The following is a 22,162-nucleotide window of genomic DNA, read 5'->3' as shown; positions in this document are numbered from 1 at the left end:
TTTCATTATGTATTTGCAAGACAGGGCATGCACTGCCAATGTATAGAAGTATATACAACTAAACAAACAATGTCCCGCCACGGAAGAGAATGTATTAGTGGCTGGATCGGTTGACCATTACTATACTTATGTCAATAATTGACTGTACATTATCACGAAAAGGGTGACGGTGCCAACAGGGATACTGATTGAGAACACCGGAACGAGACAAACACTTACAGATCTTTGTGTAGAAAGGATAGTTACTGTGGAAAAACCCATAGAATAGATATAAATTTAGTGAAACATAACTTTATTGATTCAAATAGAATGCATCTGTTTTACATAGTAACTATCTTTCTACACATGGACCTGTCAGTGCTATGCATTGTACAGGGGCTAATCTGTCTGCGTGCTGTATTCTCAATGCATCAGACAACCCAGCTACACTCGGGTAACTTCTCACGGCTTGTTACAAGGTGTGCTGAACCTGAAATTTTCTGCATCTCAAACACTACAGAAAACTGCCCTATTAAATGTAGATTTATTTTTCTTTGATACCCTCTGAAACAGCAGGCCCAACTCCCTTGAATACTGCATTCTCTATCTTCATTTCATTTTCCATATCTAAGATTTAGAGGGCTATGTATTAGGGCAATTTCTGGAGCAAAAGTGGGGCAAAGAGAGACATTTTCACTTTGTGCCTCCATGAATCAATGTATGAAGACGTGTGTTCTGGATCAGGAATATCTATTTCTGCCCCCTCTGTTCACCCTCCCCCCCCTCCTTTGCAGCTTCTGCCTGTCAGTTCCTTATTTTCAGCTGCATGTATTTTGCTCTGAACACACACACTGTGCCTGTGTGATATATACAATGTTGCCATCCCTGCCTCTGTGCATGTAGTCAGTGGGTTGCTATAGTAACCTCTGAGATCCTTATCAGAATGGGCTATTCTGCCCTCCCCCTGACTTGCTGACAAGTTAGTCTGTTCCTAGAACGCAGGACTTCACTCACCGCCTTAATAAGAGGCTCAATGAGCTACAAATCAAACGCTGATGATTCCTCTGTGAAAGTCATCATCCGATGATTCCAAATCTGCCTCCATGCTCCAGAATTGTTCCTCTTCCGACTCCTCAGAGGAGTAGTTCTGTAGTCTCTCCAGACTGGAATGTGACTTTGCATGTTTTTTACCTTTTGCAGACTCGAAGGATGCTGCCTCAATTCCCTGCGTTACTGCCTCCTTTATCCATGTAATAAAGTTGGCTATTGGCTCCACAGGGTCCTTTGCTGCTTCCTTGAGGCAGTCCTCAGAGCTTTTTGTTCTCAAAAGTTGTTCTTTTCCCAGGCAGAGCAATATTTGGTTTTCCTAGCCACCTTCTTCTTAATGGTAGGCTCATTAGCCAGTTTAACGCCATCTTTCTTGGGATGTATGCTTGCAGCACTGATAGACAGGTGAATTGTAGCCATTTCTTTTTAGAAAACCCAAAGCAGAGAAAAACAGCAGCTAACACTGACTAACTCCCTTGAGCTTACCTTGTATTCTCAAGAATAGAACCCTTTCCTGAACCAGCATCCATTTCCAGCAAGTAGTTAAGACCAGCAGGCTTATTAGTCCGATTTCTTCAACCTTTGCATGCCTCACAGGCTCTCAGCAGTCCTTCCAGCATTTGCCTAGTGCTTGCGCAGGCTCCTTAAGCGTCAGCAACTGCTTCTTGTAGCAGAACAGCAGAGCAAGGGTGTTATTGGCCGAGCATACCTCTTTTAAAGGCCTGCGCATCCCCTCCATGTGATGCATTCCATAGCGCCGCCCCTCCGCCACATGGTGGCATCCGCCCAAGCCAGCGGGAGAGGGCCACGTGTGCAGGCGCTTCAGCGCAGGTCTCCAGACTCGCTGCAGTTGCTTACCTCCATGGTCTTTGTAGCATAGCCGGCTGGTCGGTTCCACAGACAGAAGCCAGAACTCCCCTGGATCGATTACCTAAGACAGTCAGGTAAACCCCACTTTAATTTAAAAACAACAAACACAGCTACCTCAGCTAACATCCGCCCTGAACGATTCAGGTGTAAACAGCCTTGCTAATTTGGGGTCTGTATTGGCCACAAAAGTAAGTATACCTATACATATCTGGTATTAGTGTAGTCACGGTACCAGGGGAAGTAAAATCTAGTATTCATTTTAATAAAAGGGTGATGTTTTGTAGAGAGATCTGGCACAGTATGAGTGGAATAAGTAGATTTGTTTTTATTTATGACATCATATCTTAGTCTTATGACATTAAATGCAGTCAAGATAGACAGATGAAAAACTGTGCTAAAAAAAAAACATTTACATAGGTATATAGAAAGTCTCTCACAAAAATCATAAATCACAATTCAAAAAAAAAAACAGTACAGTAACATTTGGAAAATTGGCAACTAGAAGCAGGGTTTACAAAACAGGGTGTTTCAGTTATTATTTACTTGAATACCATGCTATTAAATTTTCTTTCCACTTTTAGGCTGCTAGCCTTTTTTTTCCTGTCCCAAGTACCATTCTCCATGCAGTCTCTGCTGATTAGACCTCAGTGCTAAGATGCAGTACGCAGTGTGCTCTGTTGTTAAAAGCAATGCCTGAGTCACATTAATTAAGAAAGAAACGAAGGATTAGCAAGCGGAAGAGATCAAAGGAAGAATAAAAAAAAAGCTATGGGTTCTGTCCATTTGTCTCGCTCTGACTCAGGAATCCCGCTCACCCCTTGACCTTTCTTTCTGACAGAGAAAAATGATAAGCCCAGAAATAGCACAGTGATCAGGGTCGTGTTCTTTGATTCAGAGAACACAGTGGTTGAACCTTAGGCTAGGTCCCCAATGCCTGCTTCAGCACGCGCTATTGCGTGTGCTGCAGGGACAAGAACCGCCCTTCAATGGGGCTGGGCCCGCTACTTACCTTGGCGGCCGGGCGGACAGATTTTTCTGAAGACAGGAAAACTGTGTTCAGGACTTGCAACGGAGCGCTAGCCACGCCCCCGGCGGTTCAGCCAATGAGGGCGAACCTGCCAGGTGACGTCAAGGCTGTGCCCTCCTCTCCACGCCTCCTCCCCTCCCCCCCCCCGTCTTTCCCCCTGCAGCTCTGCACAGACCGGGGAACAGAGCTGCATGCGCCGCCAGCCTGGCAGGCGCATGTGTAGTGCCAACACCGGAACCGTAGCATTAACCTTTCTCCTGGAAGAGCCTGCAATGTACTGCAGAGCTTTAGGGGGCAGTTCCCATTGCTCATTGTATTTGTCCTCCCTTTTTGTTTCATATAGATAGGAAGTAGTGGGTCTCCAGAGCTGAAACTGTAACGGTGCGCGGAACACGCCCCCTGCGGCGTGTTCCTTCCTTACCTGTTTACTTCTGATCGCCGCCCTCTAGCTGCGAGTCAAGAACCTGTGTCTTTAAGGATTCTGAAGCAAGCAACGCCATCTTGCTTTCTGGCAAACCCTGCCCTCTTCCTCCTGACAGGAAGTAAGCCTCTCTTTGACTTTCTCTACGCTATTAGTCTTTTGCTGCCTGCCCTGGTGTCTGCTGGTACTCATCGCATACTGTTCCTGTCTGGGCCTCCTTGGGACCTTTACTTATCTCCTGTGGATTCCGGAAGACTGGGACAGTTACTCTTATACTACTGAGGTTAGTTTACCGTCGGGTAGTGTAGGTACCTGCTTAGTAGGGTCACCTTGACGTGGTAGCAGGCTTATAATTCCTTGGCCAATGGATTAGACTAAGAACCCTTATGTTATGTTTAATTTCGCTGCACCTTGCTGTTTCTGTCACTATGCCTTTAAGAATTCTAGACGTTCTCCAAGAAGCAATCCTTCTCTGGATGTTACCTTGTGCTCTGGACTCCATGCCCATGTTCCATGTTCCTGGTTTCCGTTTCCAGACTCCCATGCTGAAGCGTTGGCTTCCCAGCAACCCCCGCGTTGGTGCCTGAGAACGCGCGCACTCCCGCTCTGCTGTCAGAGCATGCGCGCACATGCAGCTGGATCACTCGTGTCTGAGTAGGCTCCGGACGCGTCGCGCATTCTCATGCGCGTGGCGCGGTCACGTGACTGTGCGCCGATCCCCAGCTGCGCGGCAACTCACTCCCTTCGTATCCCCTGCGGCCTCCCCACCTCGCTTAAGGTCCTTCCCTTTCCCTGCGCTTGTGAGGAGAAAGCTATTTTCAGCTCCAGGGACTCTGTTTCCCCAGATAATTACAACTAAAGCTATGTCCCCTCCTGTGGAAACAAATGGAGGTTTCAATCTCCTACGTTACACGTGTTAATAGGAAGCCGCAACGTCATTGGTCGCAGCTTCCTATTGGCCCGGATGACACGGGGGGGGGTTAAAAGGAAGTAACACCGGCACCTTTCTCGGAAATATCGTAACCAGGACCTCCCCGGAGCTGAAATTAACATGAGTCAGCTCTGGGGAACTCCTGCTTCCCATCCATTAAAAAAAATGGGGAGGGGGAGATAGAAAAGGAACAGCTAATTTGAACAGGATAGGGATTGTAGTCATAGTTTTATTTTACATTCTTTTACTGCACACATCATCAACATTAACATTTGCATTAAAACATGATGTAATTGGAGCACTTTTGCACAACGGTTTCATTAAAGGATTTGGTAATGGCATTTTACGCTTCAAACCCCAATCATTTTATTTTGACACATTTTGAATGTGATAATTGAAATGATAATTAAATGTTATAGTGTACTGTTCTAAAGGATACATAATATCACAATAGATTTGTTTCTTTAAGAAAATATAAGTTCTATCACAAAAGTGGTAGTATCAGTGAGCTGGGGTTCTGCACAGTCACAATACATTTGTAAGAGGTTCCCCCCCCTGAGCCACAATACTCTCAGGGGTGAGCTGGCTAGAGGAATAGGGGTATTTGGTACCTCGGCTGGTGAGGTTCCAGAAACGTGGGCTGGTAACAGGGAGGAGGTGCAAACCGGCCCACCCCAGCTCCCCCTTGTGCAGGGCTGCGCTCTGCTGCTGGGTAAGGCTGCGGCCACGCTGCCGCTGAGCGCGCTCATGCTTGGAGAGCGGTGATGTCACCAGCTCTCCAAGCATGAGCGATCGCTGTCCTGCAACATTTTTAGAGCAGGAGCGGGGGGCGTGGCTACTACAGGAGGGGGTGTGTCATTGGCTGTATAGGGGCTGTCTGTGTTTCTGTGTATATCTCTCTCTCTATATATCTCTCTCTCTCCCCCCTCATCTCTCTCCCCCCATTCCTCTCTCTCTCTCTCCCCCGGATTGCTCTCTCTCCCCCCCCCCATTGCTCTCTCTTTCTCTCTCCCCCCGCGCTCTCCCACCCCCCCTGCGCTCTCTCCCTCATCCCCCCTGCACTCTCTCTCCCCGCCCCCCCCTGCACACACTCTCCCCCCCCTGCACACACTCTCCCCCCCCCCTGCGCTCTCTCTCCCAGCCCCCCTCTCTCCCCTGTGTGCTCTCTCTCCCGCCCCCCCTGCATTCTCTCCCCCCCTGCGCTCTCTCTCCCCTGCCCCACCCCCCCGGGCTCTCTCTCACTTCTCCCCCCTCTCTCCCTTCTCCCCCTCTTTCTTTCTCTCCTCTCTCTCTCCCTTCTCTCTCCTTCTCCCCTCTCCCCCCTCTCTCTCTCCCCCTCCCCCCCTCTCTCTCTCTCCCTCCTCCCCTCTCTCTCTCCCTCCTCCCCCCCTTCTCTCTCTCTCTCTCTCTCTCCCTCCTCCCCCCCTTCTCTCTCTCTCTCTCTCCCTTCTCCCCCCCTCTCTCTCCCCCTCTCTCTTTCTCTCTCCTTTCTCCCCCCACACCACTCCGTTTGCCCCCCCACCATCACACAGCAGCACTCAGTTTGCCCCCACCCACCACAGCAGCACTCTGTTTGCCCCCCCTCTCAGTCTGTTTGCCCCCCCTCTCAGTCTGTTTGCCCCCCCTCTCAGTCTGTTTGCCCCCCCTCTCAGTCTGTTTGCCCCCCCTCTCAGTCTGTTTGCCCCCCCTCTCAGTCTGTTTGCCCCCCCTCTCAGTCTGTTTGCCCCCCCTCTCTGTCCGTTTGCCCCCCCTCTCTGTCCGTTTGCCCCCCCTCTCTGTCCGTTTGCCCCCCCTCTCTGTCCGTTTGCCCCCCCTCTCTGTCCGTTTGCCCCCCCCTCTCTGTCCGTTTGCCCCCCCATCTCAGTCCGTTTGCCCCCCCATCTCAGTCCGTTTGCCCCCCCTCTCAGTCCGTTTGCCACCCCCCCTCCTTTCCACTTCTCTCTGCTGAATTCAGTGTCAGTGTGTATGTGTGTGTGTGACAGCAGGAGAGTAGAACACGCCCCCTCATTTCCCATTTGTCAGATCAGGGTCATGTGACCCTGCTCTCAGCACCAAAGTATCTCTCCCTTGTCTCCCCAAGCACAACGCTTGCGAGAGCGTGTGTGCACGCGCATGAGCGCGCGAGCACAGCGAGAGAGGGGATGTGCTGATCCACATTGCAGAAGGTAAGCGCGCCAAGCGCATAGCGAGCTCAGCGCCAGCGGGGACTCAGCCTAATTGAAAGGCAGTGGCAGGTTCTCTAGCAGCTTCACATTCACATTTCAGCCCTCAGACTGGACCAGTTGATATTTTTGTGGTGTCTGTGAGAGTTGAAGGGACAGTTCTCCAGCGTGTTCGTTTTTGATTTTTAAAATATTTCTTTACAATGATGAACTGTACGCCAATTGTTTTCGCCCAGCTCACTCATTTTTTTTAAACTGAGTATTTCATTCCTAACAAATAAATCCAGAACCTAAATGAATATGGCTGCTAAGCCCCACTCGCCTAATGGCATTATTAGACTTCAAAGAACCGTATCTGAGAGGATTACCATTTTGTTCTGATAAGATTCTTTGAAATCTGCATTGAAAACGGCTCTGTGCTGCCTGGTGATTCTAAGCAACAGGAGTTGCAATGTGGAAACTCTACTGTACCACTTTGGGCCTTTTCAAATAAAAGCTACAATAACATAAAAAAAACAGCTATGTAAAATAAATGTAGTAATCTTATTTAAATGGCATCACAAGGAGCTCCATTGTAATATAGGTAATTCCTGGTGAATATATGGTATGTGTTTGGATTAATCTGGAGCGTGTGTGTGTGTGGGGGGGGAGGGGGGTCATCTGGTGCATGTATAGTATATGTGTGAGTTAATCTGGTGTATGTATGGGATGTGTGTGGGTTAATGTGGAGCATGTATGGGATGTGTGTGAGTTCATCGGGTGCATGAACGGTGTGTGTGAGTTCATCTGGTGCATGAATGGTGTGTGTGTGTGAGTTCATCTGGTGCATGAATGGTGTGTGTGTGGGTTAATTGGAGCATGTATCGTGTGTGTGAGTTAATCTGGTGCATGTATGGGATGTGTGTGGATTAATGTGCAGCGTGTATGGTGTGTGAGTTTTAAATTGGTGTATGTATGGTTTGAGGGGGTTAATCTGGTGCATATTTTGTATGTGTGCTAATCTGAAGCATGTATAGTGTGTGTGTGTGTGTGGGGTTAATCTGGTACATGTATGTTGTGTGTTAACTTGTATGTGTGTCCCATCGTCCAATAATCTGGTGTTTGTGTATCTAATGTCCGTACTTGTGTGAATGCGGAATCTATTTGGTGTAAATTTATTTGTATAGCACATGAATATGGTGCATATGTGTGTATATGGTGTGTAGGGTCCACAGGAAACTCGGGCTTGCAGTTTTTGTTTACTTCCCCTGGAAACATTTTGAAATGGTTTCACATTTTTTTTTTACATGTTGAAAAGCCCTGGTTAAAATGGCGTGCTCCATAAATAGAAATTACATGAAATACTGTATCGTCGGTTTTTACATTTTATGACATCCCAGGCACATATTACCACTGGAATGACCACTGATGAGAGATTTCTAAACACAATTTGTGTTCATGTATTTTTGGAACTCCCTACAATGTGTTTTACCTTTCTTTAGCATGGTACAGCAATCCAAGGACGGAATGGGACTATTAGACGTGGCCGTTTCACCACAGGTGTTCAGCTGCTGAGGGACACTGTTTATCCACTGGCAGTTTCGGCCCAGAGATAAGTGATTAGCGTTAGGACCAGGGGTTAAGGTTACTTAAGTGGTTAAGGGGTACTTAAGGTTAGGGTTTTTAGAGTAACAGAGTAAGGTTTTTAGGGTAAGGTGTTAACGGGTTTACAGTTTTTAGGGTAAGGGGCTAATGGGTAAGATTTTTAGGGTAAGGGGTTAGGGTTTTTACGACAAGGGGTTAATGGGGTAAGATTTTTAGGTAAGGGGTTAGGGTTTTTAGGGTGAGGGGCTAACGGGGTAAGATTTTTAGGGTAAGGGGTTGGGGTTTTTATGGCAAGGGATTGACAAGGTAAGGTTATTTGGGTTAAGGGACCCAATACCTGCGGCAGCCAAATGTCCCAGCCGGCAGCGAAAAAACGGCCGCGTCAAAATGTCCTAGACTGCTCCGAGGATATCTGCTTGTGATTATCTTATTTTGCTGTTTATTAATTAAATGAACATGACTTTATGTCTACAACAAATATTTGAAAAAATTAAATCAGACTCTTAATCTTTACTAAAAGTATTTAAAGAGTATTTTCTCAAATAATTTATGGCTGGCACTGCTAAGTATTGCTGCAGATGTGCCGCTCAAGAGTAAAAAGGAGAACTACGCTTGATTAACACCAACAGAGCAGGAGTTGCAACCCTGTCACCTGTTCATGTACCAATTAGTGTAACTACAGTACTGTATTAAGCTTTCAGGATCTGTCCATGGTTCTAAAACACCTTCATGTAGTGTTGGGTCCAGAGGCATAACTAGGTGTTTTTGCTCCCGGGTAAAGTTCCTGCAACTGCACCCCTACCCCCTCCAAGCACACAACCATACTGACATACAGCACTCTGACACACACGGCTCAGAACACTGACCCTAGCAAACTGATGCACAACGACACAGCACAGCACACTGAAAGACACTGACACACAGCAGCATACTTACACACACTGACACAAAGCACAGCCCACTGCAACACATTTACATACATTGACACAGCAGCACCAAGACACACAGTACACTGACACCACTCCCCCTGCCACCTGACATCCTGGAGAGGAGGAGCGGGCAGAGTCTTACAGGTCTCCACCTCAGTCCCCCCCCCCCTGCCTCTGCTCTCTGCTCCCCCTTCTCACTGATCAGCGCTGTTCTAACCCACCTGTCAGTCAACGCTGCAGCCACTCTCCTCCCTCACTAACTGACGCTAGTGAAGCAGAATCTGGTGCTGTAACCGGCTGCAGCGCTGACTGACAGGTTAATCAACGCATCGCCGCATCACAGGCGCCAGGGGGTATTTCTTCACCCCCCATCAGGCTGTCCTGGGGCAGCTGCCCCGCTAACCCCACCTAGTTCCGCCTCTGATAGGCTCTATGTATTAAGGCTTATGAAGTGCAAAACTAGGGAAAGAAACCTTCACCATATATATCAGAGGAAAAATTATCATAGCAAGCAATATGATTTTTTTTCTTTGATACCTTTGTAGCAATTTATTTTGGCCCCAGAAGGGATAGATAGATACCTTAATGTTAATCTCTTTGTTGGGTAGTAATTTCTCCATGCCAGAAGATTTGAGTAGACATTTTTACCAGCACACTTACACCTTGAAACAGTATAGGTAAGTTATTTTCCATGTGGCTTCACCTTTGGACACCTGGAGCTGGCCGATCCAAGTGGCGCCCTGCACATTAGTCGCTTATAAATCGAATACTTACAAAAAGGAATCACTGATGCTTAGAAACAGGACATCTTGCCACCAAAGTGAGGTCCACTGTCTATATTCATATATTCAGATGCAGAGAAAAGTGCACACAACATTTTGGGGAGATTACCCTCCCTGCGTCAGGAGAAGATGCTAGTTCATTTCAATGGAGATGATCTTTTCTCCAGCACTGGGAAGCAGCTTCATAGCTTATTGAAAAAGGGTAAATGTTTCAAGACAATTCCAGCTTTTGAAGGACAGATTAATCTTCTGATTTTTTTTTAAAGTCAGTCACCTTCATATAAAGGAGCAATCCAAGACAGCAATTTTTTTGTGTAAAATTTAGAATTGATGCAGGAGGTCTCTGGAGCTGAACCATGTTAATTTCAGCTCCGGGGACCCCCTACTTCCAGAAGTGCTTACCTCTGAAGTAGGTGCTGGTAGCTGCTCCGGCTGAGCAAGCAGGGCTTTCAAGTTTGAAACTCCCGCGTCACATGGGCCAAAATGAAGACACACAGATGACGTCACGGCTTGCTATTGGCCCGCAGGGCCTGAGATCTCTGAACAGCAGACATATTGTGAACCCTGGGAACCGAGGAGAGAAGTTACCGGCACCTAGTTCTCAGCTGAAGCTGAAATTAACGGGGTTCAGCTCCGGAGACCTCCTGCTTCAACTCTATATATAAAACTATTTATGCGTTTTATTCCAGATATTTATCATGCCTGCAGATGGCTATTTAGTAATTTATTTTGCAATTCCATAACTCAAGCTGAATCTGTCACTAGAATTTCTTTTTTATCCTGCCAAGAGCCCTTGTAGACATTGATTTCACAGGCATCAAAGAGACACTAAGTGATACAAGCATATTTCCTAGGAAGCCATCATAGAGGGGTGCTTTTTTCAACTGGACATTTAATTGGAAATTCATGTTGGGAAACATATAAATATACATACATTTAGCACAATATTTGCAACTTGTACTGAATAGCTACCAGCCATTCTAGTGGGCTATATGCAAGTCCTCCTTTGTGTAGCGTTGCATGATTATCAAGAAAAGAATAGAGTTAAGAAAGACACTGTGTCAGCATTGAATGAGAATAATGTGTTCCTAAATACATTTATAGTGTAGGTAAAGTTTCCACATTAATGTACAGTATACAGAAATGATAAAGAACACTTATGAGTACATTAAAATCTTAGGACCCCCAAACTTGCTTACCCCATAATCACATACACTGGCGACACACTTTATTCGAGCTCGGCTAGTCCCACGAATTCGGGTATACCCGGGTGTATTGAGGTTTGTGACTGTTTTCTGCCCGAGTGCATTGGGTTATTTTCCAGGCAGGGATTGAAGCATTTTATTCCCGCTGGCTGCAATACTGCACAGTATATATATATATACTGCATTACAATTCATGAATTTATGCCATCTGGTAGACACGAGAAGCATTGCAGCCTATTAAATCCTAATCATTATCATTTAACAGATCAGCCGCCCGTCAGCCAGGCATGAACCCAGGCTGGGAAGGCAAACGCAACGGGGCTTGTCAGAGGTGAGGAGCGGCGCATTCCAGGTATCTGCCAGGTACATACTGGGTATTTGCTCGAATAAAGTGTGTCGGTGCAGTAGCATACAGTGCATCCACAGCAGCCAGGGATTCTGGGTAATGTCATGCAAATGAACACTCGAGGTACGTTACTTTCTGTGCAATGTAACATTACAAATCAAACATAACACACCTCACATTCGATTGCTAATAGTGCATGCAGCATATATTGAGCTGTACATTGTATATTACCATAGTGTATATTATTTGGTGTTTTTTTTGGTGACGGTATGCCCCGGTACAGCGTACTATCACCTATTTCTTTGCAGCTGTTTTTTTCCCTGCTTGCAGCCTCTGCTTGCTGCGGGGCCGGGGCCATCACTCCACACAGACAATCCCTCCTCGCCCCTGCCTGTTTCTCCACCCTCCGCATGGACGAGCAGTGATTACTCACTGCACACAGCTACAGACTGACCGGAGCAGTCCTATCCCCCCCAGGAAAAATTATTAGTGTGTGTATTGGGGTTTATGATGTGTATTGGTGGTTCAGGGGTTATTATGTGAATTGGGGGATTTAATATGTGTATTGGGGGCTATTATGTTTATTGGGGGCTTAGTGTGTATTGGGGAGAGGGGTTTATTGAGTTGGGGGGGGGGGGAGAAGTGGGGGTGGGTATGTGTTTTGGGGGTTGTGTGTATTGGGGGTTATGTGGATGGGGGGTTATTTGTATTGGGAGGGGCTATTATATGAATTTGGGAGTAAGTACAGTATGTGGACTGGAGGGGCTATTATGTATATTGGGAGCTATTGTGTGTATTGGGGAAGGGGGGTTACTAGGTGTATTGGGGGGTTATTATGTGTATTGGGGAGGGGGCTTAGTGTGTATTGGGGAGGGGGTTATTGAGTTGGTGGGAGAGATGCAGGTGTAGGGTGAGAGGTGGGCGTGTGGGGGAGAGGGAGAGGTGGGGGTGTAGTGGGGGCAGTGGAAACTCTTGTCCTTGGACAGCTGTCTGCAGCACTGATTATGTGTATGTGTATACTATACATATACAATGTGCATTTTATGTAAGACTGTTGTACTGTAAATAAAGAGAATATAGTATATAGCTGGTTATGTCATTACAGTATACTGCATTTATGCTGAGTTTTCAAAACTTGCACAAAGTGTACTTTCAACCCCATGGACAATTTCTGAAATGTTCTCTACAAAGCACGATAGAAAACGGGTACAGTATATACTGTAGATGTTTATAGAGAAGCATGTCAAACAGTAAGTATGCCCATTACCTTGGAGTACCTATACATACAGAATTATTCAATCACAAATCACTGTTCATGTAATATTGCGTTTTCATAGAGGCTAACATTTTCCAAGTGCTGCAGGATCATTCAGAACAGGGTTGTGATAAGATTGTATTTGTTATTTCATAATAAATACAGAAAGTTGCAGATTAACAAATTGGAGACAAATAACTCCAACGTGTCATATTTCACCAATTTCAAATATGGGTGATTTATTTACAGATGGATCAATGTTTCGGTCCTTGACGGGACCTTTTTCAAGATGTCGGTGAGTGAAAAAAGTGGCCATTTAAACCATCCACAGCAATGAAAAATGGTGTGAACAGTGCAAGTGGTGATGTCAGTGATTTGAATAAACAGAAATGGTGATGTAATTCTTTAACATTCAAATTCAACAGCAGAAGCACAGTGCAAAAAGAAACAAAGCGCAATATATATATATATATATATATATATATATATATATATATATATATATATATACACACACACCATTTTGGATAACTTGGTCCAATCTGTGCAAGAATTCACAGTACTCTTCATCGAGCATTTGCCTACAGTTTGATCAAGTGTTCTATTGCCTATAAAGTTGTTCTACTATTATTTTTTGTATTATGGCCCTATTCTCGTGTTAAGGACCCATCTGGCACCCTTCTGCGGCTGCATGTACCCTTTAACAAAAACCTATACGTATGCTGTTATTTATCATCAGTTTTTTTTTTTTTTTTCATGTTATGTTTCTGTCCATCATGAATATCATTAAGTTGTATATACCCCACCCCTAGGAATTAATTTCTTTTATTTTTGTGCCTATTTATGAATGTGCTACTGTTGTGTTTCTGTATATCGGGGTTACTGTGTATCTCTTGCTGTTATATAGCTGATCTAGACACATACTTACTGTACCTTTCGTTACTATTCTGTTACTACTTACATTGGTCTAGGTTCCTATGTCAATATAAGAGATATACACATTCCTTTTTACATTATTTGTATTTTTTATTGTGTTTTGTTTAAAGATTGTGGTCCTCGCATGCAAAGTGCTACACAGTGCAGCATCTCAATACATCACAGAAGTAATCTCCAAATAATATATATTCTCTATATGTTCTCCCCACTCTGTCTATGATTTTATCCTCTCTTGTTGTGCCGCACCTATGGAATTCCCCTCCCTGCAACATCAGACTCTCCCCCACCCATCGCGCGTTTAAACATCTGAAAACTGACTTCTTCATAGAAGTCTATGCATCATCATCCTGATCTCCCCAATCCTCTCCTTCATTCCTCTACCATAACAAATATAATCTGGTACATATCTAAGAGCATCCCATGAACATGGACAACCTTCTTCTCCCGCTGCACCTTGTTTCCCCTTTCCCTTCCTTTTATAGTGTAACCTCCCTGTAGCAGGGCCCTCCTTCTTCATACCCCCATTGTACTGCTCTGAAGAATATGTCACCACGTTGTAAGTAAATAATAATAATAAGAAAATAAATAATCTGCAGACATAGTTATGTGATGACCTTGGGTTAAATTTGAGGATTTGGGACTCGTTTTTGGAAATGTTGAGACCATGATGTTTTGGGCCTGGAGAGTTTATAGTGAGCCTTATACTTTTTTTTTTTGTGATCCTTTTCAGAATCTATCCAATGTTCCCTATCCGTGTGATGGGAAATTGAGAATTTTGCTATGGAACATCATGCATAAGTTTCCTACTGGTCATTATTTCATCAACTAATGATCATCATTACAATCTCCATCTGAATTAAGTGGCCCAAGAATATAGAGCGGAGTTGGTCGTGGTTGCTCTCCTCTTCAACGCTATTGTTTTCTGATTTGGGTAGGATTTTTAAACTAGGATTGTCTGAGCATGCCTGTACACCGGAGTCATCTAACCACTTTCCCATTTACAGCCCAACAGGATTCACGTCCACTTACCACATAGAGCGATTATGTGACTGCTGTCTTCATGTACAAACTTCCTGGTGACAGCTTCTTCCATTATCTGCTTCACCTGAAAGAGAGAGCATCTGTAGATTAGGTTACAGGACCCCAAACACAAGTACAATTAAGTTAAACTCAGTGCTGTACAAAATTAATCACTTTTCCAAATAGCTATATTTTAAAAGTAGAAAGAGATAAGGGGCCATATTTACTAAGCAGGACTGTGCCATAAGACACCATCTAGGGCTAGAAAATATCTTATGACCCATTCACTATGGCACAGCATGGCTTAGAAAATATGGGACGACGTCACATGTCAAATGTCACAAACAGAGGGAGATTTGAAAATGAGTATGGTTCTGAAACTTGAAAAAGTGACATACTGTTAGATCAGCTCTACTACTGCACAGCAACGACTGAACAGATAGCTTATTCACAGTAATACATTAGTCCATTTTTGATGTGGGGAGGTTAACCTGCTTTGTCGATTTATAATGTTTGTAAGTAATGCCTTGTAGACCCCTTTGAAGAACAAAACACATTTACAACACCTCTCCAGAGACTGGGACAGGCATGACTTGAGCTGTTTTTTTCCTACAGATAATTTAGTTTGCTACAATGCATGTCTACTTGCACAGAATCTACAGTATAAAAGTGAGTCTTGGAGAGCTTGTTCTTGGTGGTCTGGAGACAGGTGGTCACCACAGAGGGTCTATGTGGTGCAATTTGTTACATATAACTATTGCAAGTGTCCTTATAGAAATCAGTGGATTGATTTCCTGGTCTTACTTCACCATTTGACAGGCATGTAGCCACACTCATTTAACCAATTACGTATCCTAGCAACCCAAGAATTAATCAATTTACAAACCAACACTGTTAAAAAGAAAAAGAAAAGCCTCTTTCAGAACACAATTGTATTGCACACTGAAGACCCCCTGAGCTGGCGATTAATAGATCTGTCATCATAACGATGTGCCCAGGACATACTTTAAAACGAGAGGTAACTCCCAATGTATTACTTCCTGGTAACACATTTTATAAATCCATTTGAAAATGGGTATCACAAATAAATGACAGCAATACAAAATAGGTTGTTGAAGCGGCAACCCAGGTAGCATTTCTTCCAGAAATACTTACCTCCGTAGGGGGTGCCAGTGTCTCTGTGCAGTTTAAATATCCAGGTCACGCGGGCCATTAGGAAGCCGCAATAGTTTACATTCACGGCTTTCTATTAGCCCGCGTGAAGCCGGACATTTAAACACCGCCATTATGTTAGGCACACAAGTTCCCTGGCTGCAGAGATAATGGCAATCCCTACGGAAGTAAGTATCTCTGGAAGCAGGGGGTCCCCGGAGCTGAAATTAAAGGGGTTCAGCTCCAGAGAACACGGCTTCAATTATATGTATATATATATATATATATAAACCATACGATACCGTTTGAAGCACGCGATCAGGAAACAGCACTCTGGTAAGTTTGATCACAAGTTTTTGTATTGAAAAAGACACACAAACTGACGTTTCGGTCCCCCACTGGGTGGGGTGCCCTATAACAACAGAGCAGATGCAGATAGCATTGCCACAAGTCGGGAATCTGTGAGGGAAGGGTCTGGAAACCCTGCAAGTGCTGTACCTGCGTGCGTCTGACCGATGGGGGACCTGAGAGCTCGCGACATGATGGGATCGAATCCATAGAGACTGAGAGCTGCGGATGGGGGGGGGGAGCCGACGGGGAGGTGAGCTGCGGGTGATGGGGGGAGCCGGCGGGGAGGTGAGCTGGGGGAGTGATGGATGGGGGGGAAGGGGAGCCGGCAGTCCGGGCCGCTGGGTGAAGAGGACAGTGGCCGGGTGGTTGTGTGTGGCAGTTGGGTGAGGCAGAGGGGGAAGGTGAGCTGCGGGTGAGGAGGAGAAGAGAGTGGCAGTTGGGTGACGTCATAGAGCCACGCAGGCCAATGAGAGGCGTGCGGGGCGGGGCAGGGATACGGACCAATCTGATTGGCCAGAGGTTGAGTGACAGACCCACGGACCAATCAGATTCACCACATCTAGCAACAACCACACAAATTTCAATTTTATATATTAAGATATATATGCAGCGCAACCTAGATTACTGCTATAACATAGTTTAAAATTAATTGCAAAGTCACTGGAGTAGCAATGTTAATCAGCGATAGTACTGTATGATTTTGAGCTGGAAAATACCTTTCGTTAGATCAATAAAATATTTATATTGTCTCTGCTGTAGATTAGCTTCTAGGACCAGACAGATAATCTGTTTTCTTACAGCAGTTTTATACATTTACGGCAATTATCTAAGATGCCGATCGATCCGTTCTCCCGTGATCGATCGGCCAAGTACCGGCTTCCCTTTCACAGAACCTGTGCTGAACCAGGGATATCCGTGAAACCTGACCTGTTGGGAGGGGGAGGTCTTTAGGACTGGAGTCGAGAAATTCAGCATTAATGTGTCACTGTCTTTTCTACATTCATTGGTTTGTCTCTTGTAACTATATTGTGATTTCCAATCCCAGTGTTTTGTACTTAATGAAGGTGTCTTCTTGCAGCCGCCGCAGATTAGGAGGAAACAGCGGGGGCACAGAGTAGAAGGGATTGGCCCAGGATTACACAATGAAGGAAAATGTTGCAGGCTACAGATATGTTTTTTGTTGTTGTAACAAGGCTATGAGTTTGCTCAAAGACTTCATCCACTGTACTATCATTTGACACAGGAGTAACAAGATATGTCCAGTATATCCAAAAATAAATGCAGCTATTTCAAATTTCTAAAGCTCCCATTCGGGATTGTTACATAAAATAATGATATATAAACCACGCATCAATGTAACCAGCTAAACCCAATAAGGATTGAATCGTCCTTACCCTTAAAATGAAACATTAACCTATTTGTTTAATGTTGCAAATGAGAAAGTAGCATTTACTGTTAGTTCCACAAAATACTGTACATTCTTATCAATTACTTATTTTGCGGCAATCTTCAGGATTTACCTAATGATGGCACAATAAGAAAGCAGTTGGAAATTACAATTTACATCTGGACACAAAAAGTTGCGTCTATGTATCAAGAAAGTGGTCTGTTCTGACGCACCGTTTCGTATTATTCATTGAGTGTATATTCTATCGAAAATGTAAACTAAATATCAAACTGGTACAGAAAATCACTGCCCTAAATGTTATTGTCACGGGAGACTCCTGTGGCGGCTAGGATCTCGGTGGCCGGAACAGCACGAGCGTAGTAGGGGTCACAAGCAGGGGTCCGAGGCAGGCGGCATGTAGAGTAGTCAGGTAACAAGCAGGGGTCCGAGGCAGGCGGCAGGTAGCGAAGTCAGGTAACAAGCAGGGGTCTGAGGCAGGCGGCAGGTAGCGAAGTCAGGTAACAAGCAGAGGTCGGCAATGAGGAGACTGGAACAGGACAGGCGGGGCAGGACAGGGACTGAGAACAGGGAGCAGGGACTGAGACCGGGGAGCAGGAACAAACAGGGACAAGCCAGATTACTAGCAAGGGCCTTTACTGTGAACAGACTATAATACAGGTACAGGTACATGAACAGATCAGGAATCAGACAGAGGCATGTGCATAGGAGTACTGACTTGAAGCAAAGGCAAAAACAACAGACAGGAAGCAAGCTATAAAGGACAGAGACAGGAGCAACAAGAAGACAGACAGACAGATAGAGGAACCCAGAGCCAACAGAAGGCAGCAGCACACCCAGTGGACAAGGAAGCTATGGCTAGGCAGGAGGTCTAGGCGATCCTGACATTACTCCCCCCTCTCAAGAGCGTTCTCCGGACGATCCTCCAGGCTCTTCCCGGAGGCCTTGATGAAAAGTGGACTCAAGGTGACCCACCTCTGGTGGTTTGTCAGCAGGCAGAGAGTATTCCACAGGTACAGACTGAAAAAGTCCATCAGAAAGCCGACAGAGGAATTCAATTCTCTCTCGGAACAGTTGAATGTCAGGATGCATCAACCCAAATGCCAGAGAATCTGTGAGCAGTAAGCTTGACTTTGCAGAGTAGGTCACAGGCTCAGCAGAGGACGCATCAGATAATCGTAGATAAACGGAAGAACGTGCGCTTGTCTACACAGCAGGAGCAGAGGAGCCAGTAGATCCTCCTGACAACCCTCCAGGTTTAGCAAGGTGTCCCTGATGGAAGGCCGACTCACGATGGCCTTCGGACAACACTACATGTTTTGCAGGAACATTTGGATCAGCAACAACTCCGGACAACCCTCCAGGCTCTTCAGGGAAATCTTGATGGAAGGCCAACTTAATGTGTACGTCAAGTGCTGATGGGAAATCTGTGAGAGGTGCATTTATCCTCATCGCAAGAGCGTTGGCATCAGCATCAAGAATATTAGGCATAGCAAGGAACTTCACCAGGGATCCGTCTAATGTCATAGCAGGGGCATCAGGAACAGATACATCAGGCTCTTCACATGCGGCAGAGGGGACATATTCACTTTCCGTGGTCTCTTTTTGTGACCAATATATCTCTTTTAGTTTTGGAATCTGGAACTTCCCAATGGATACGTTCAACTCCATTGCAGAGGCATGGACATCAGGAATGTGGGCATCAAGGATGGGTGCAGACTTTTCACATGGGTAAGTGGGAACATAGAGTTCGCTCTCCATGGTCTCCTCTTGCGACTGCCGTTTCGTGGCATCACCCAATGAAAAACCAGCTATTCGAGTTTTCAGCTCTTCCTCCAGCGAGGCTCTGGTTATGCTCAGTGTGGCCTTCAGCTCCTCATGCTGTTCTTTGGGGACACACTGGGTACTCAAATAATCTTGCAGCATCTTTATTTTGTAGGCAGTCTGGAAACTTTCTTCCTGCAGAACTCGCTGCTTTTCTTCAGCATTCACCCATTTCTCCTTGGTGTCCTGCAGATGTGTACGCAGTTCTTGCAGCTGACTCTGCAGCATATTTTCTGCTTGTGTGTGCCGCTCCAGGGAGACACGTTCTTCTTGCAGCACTCTCTCTGCATTCTGCAGTGCTGTCTGCACATCTAACTTTTCCTGGGCCAACTGTTTCTTCTCCTCTCCTAATTTATGGAGTTTCTTATCTCCTTCACTGACTTGGACATAGAGATTCTTGCACTCTTGGGTTACAGTTTCAAAACTGATATTTAACCCTTCGAAGATTTCTCTCAATGAACATAGTTCTGTGTTGAAGTGGCAACTCTTCTCCTTAGAGGCTTCCAGCTCTGTAGTAAGCCTGTGAACCTCTTTCTGAGATGCTTCCAGTGCTGCGTCAACTTGAGCCATGAAAGTCTGGTACTGGGCAGAATCAGCGTAGGCCTTCTCCAGCTTACTTGACAAGATCAACCTGTCATTCTCCAACTGATATTTTTCTTTTTCCCAGTCACCCTCTGCTTTTTCCAGCGCTAATTGCATCCTTGACTTTTCTTCTATCAATAGTCTCTTCTCCTCTTCTGATTCATGGAGTCTTTTATCTCCTTCACTGGCTTGAACAGAGAAGTTCTTACTCATTTTGTTTATAATTTCAAACCTACTATTTAACTCTTCGGAGGTGTCTCTCATAGAACGTATCTCTGTTTTCAAGTAGCATCTCTCCTCCCGAACGACTTCCATCTCTTTTTTGAAGTTGCAAACCTCCTCCTGGGAGACTTTAAGCTCTGTATTAAGCCTGTCAATTTCCTTCATAGAGATTTCCAGGAATTCGTTACTTTTAGAAGCGAGGTGCCGATTCTCGGCAGCATCAGTATATGCCTTCTCCAGCTTAGCTGAAATGCCACCCAGGTCACTCTCCAACTGCTCTTTTTCTTTCTCCTGGAGAACACACTTAGCAATTGCTGAGGATAGGCAGTTTTGTAGTGCAGAATTAGCTTCTTGCTCCTTATATAAACGTCCATAAAGACAATCAATCGCTTTCTGTGCAGCTTGAAGCGTCTGAGTAGGGGCATCTTTCTTCTCTTCCACTATTCTTGGGATACGTCTGTGAGTTGCCTTAAGCTGCAGCATATCTCTTTCATCAAATGCAGACTCTGAGGTTAAATTTTCATTCTTAATTCCTTCTGCAACGTCCACAGTAATGCCTCCCTTCTTTTTCTTCTTCTTCCTTGCTTTGAGAAGTTCTGAAGAATCAGTGATACTATGTTCACATTTACTGCTCAAGACTGTTTGAGTGGGAGCCATAATTTCAGACATGGGGAAACCACACTTCCCAAGAAACCAGTAAAGAGGAAATGTGTTTTTAAAACAGAAGCATAAGAATGAACAACAGGAATATTAGACACAGAGAGACACAAGTTAGGAGAGCTGACCTTTTGAGACTTTAGCATTAGTCACAGAGATTTATAAATGCAAGGAAAAAACAGACAGAGAAACCTGTAGTTATATCTGAAACTTTAGAAATCAGGCGTAGGGATATCATACAGACAGAGATAACCTGCAGTTACATCTGAATCTTTAGGCATCAGGCGTAGCGATATCATATAGACAAAGAAAACCTGCAGTTACATCTGAATCTTTAGGCATCAGGCGTAGCGATATCATATAGACAAAGAAAACCTGCAGTTGAATCTGAAACTTTAGATATCAGGCATAGAAATATCATAGACAGCAGGAAACTAATACAGAGAAAACGTGTAGTTAGATCTGAAACTTTTGACATTGGACATAGGAATATCAGACAGAGAACCTTGCAGTCAAATCTGAAACCTTTGATATCAGGCGTAGGGATATCATATGTTGCAGAGAAACAAACTTTAGGGGAATTTGCAGGTAAACCTGAAACCTTAGAACCAATCATATGAAAAACTATAGATGCAAGAAAATCAAAGCATGCAGCAACAAAATAATGGGAGCACTTTTGTCTTTTGAAATGGGGACCCTGTGAACAGCAGTGGTCCAACCAGGGAAAGCAGTAAATCAAGGTAACCGTCTTAAATAGAAATGTGAGTCTGAAAATCTGCAGTGGCCCACCCACAATGCAGAGACAATTCTTGTCCAGGTAATGAAAGTCTGAAAATGGCAAAAACAGGTACAGCAGGGAGGGTTTTTTTTTTATAAAAGGGAATTCTTCTCAGGGAGAAAGTGGCACAAAAAACCCTGCAGAAACCTTTGCAGCAACAAAACCTTCAGGATCCCAACTGGGATTTCAAAAAACAAAAAAAAAAGTACTTATCTTCCTCCAAGCGGATGGGGTCCGCTGAAACAGGAAGGCAGAGAATCTGTTCCAGCGAGATCCAGAAGTGGCCTTTGCTTTCTGTCACGGGAGACTCCTGTGGCGGGTAGGATCTCGGTGGCCGGAACAGCACGAGCGTAGTAGGGGTCCCAAGCAGGGGTCCGAGGCAGGCGGCAGGTAGCGAAGTCAGGTAACAAGCAGGGGGCCGAGGCAGGCGGCAGGTAGCGAAGTCAGGTAACAAGCAGGGGTCCGAGGCAGGCGGCAGGTAGCGAAGTCAGGTAACAAGCAGGGGTCCGAGGCAGGCGGCAGGTAGCAAAGTCAGGTAACAAGCAGAGGTCGGCAACGAGGAGACTGGAACAGGAAAGGTGGGGCAGGACAGGGACTGAGAACAGGGAGCAGGGACTGAGACCGGGGAGCAGGAACAAACAGGGACAAGCCAGATTACTAGCAAGGGCCTTTACTGTGAACAGACTATAATACAGGT

The 22,162-nt window shown here is 45.2% G+C and overlaps 1 protein-coding gene across 11 annotated transcripts in view; it reads right to left on the bottom strand.

Moving 5' to 3' along the window:
* SGSM2 (small G protein signaling modulator 2) overlaps positions 1 to 22,162 on the bottom strand; it is a 348,102-nt gene that overhangs the window by 210,945 nt on the left and 114,995 nt on the right. For all 11 annotated transcript variants that reach the window (XM_075594354.1, XM_075594353.1, XM_075594358.1 and 8 more), the window contains exon 2: positions 14,504 to 14,579. In XM_075594354.1, coding sequence (XP_075450469.1) covers positions 14,504 to 14,579 — 76 coding nt within the window. The remainder of the gene's footprint in view (positions 1 to 14,503; positions 14,580 to 22,162) is intronic.

This window comes from Ascaphus truei, chromosome 3, assembly GCF_040206685.1.
Source record: "Ascaphus truei isolate aAscTru1 chromosome 3, aAscTru1.hap1, whole genome shotgun sequence".
In the NCBI taxonomy this organism is placed as follows: Eukaryota; Metazoa; Chordata; class Amphibia; order Anura; family Ascaphidae; genus Ascaphus; species Ascaphus truei.
Note: the sequence above shows the minus strand (reverse complement) of the source record. Positions and strands in the feature narration are given on the sequence as shown.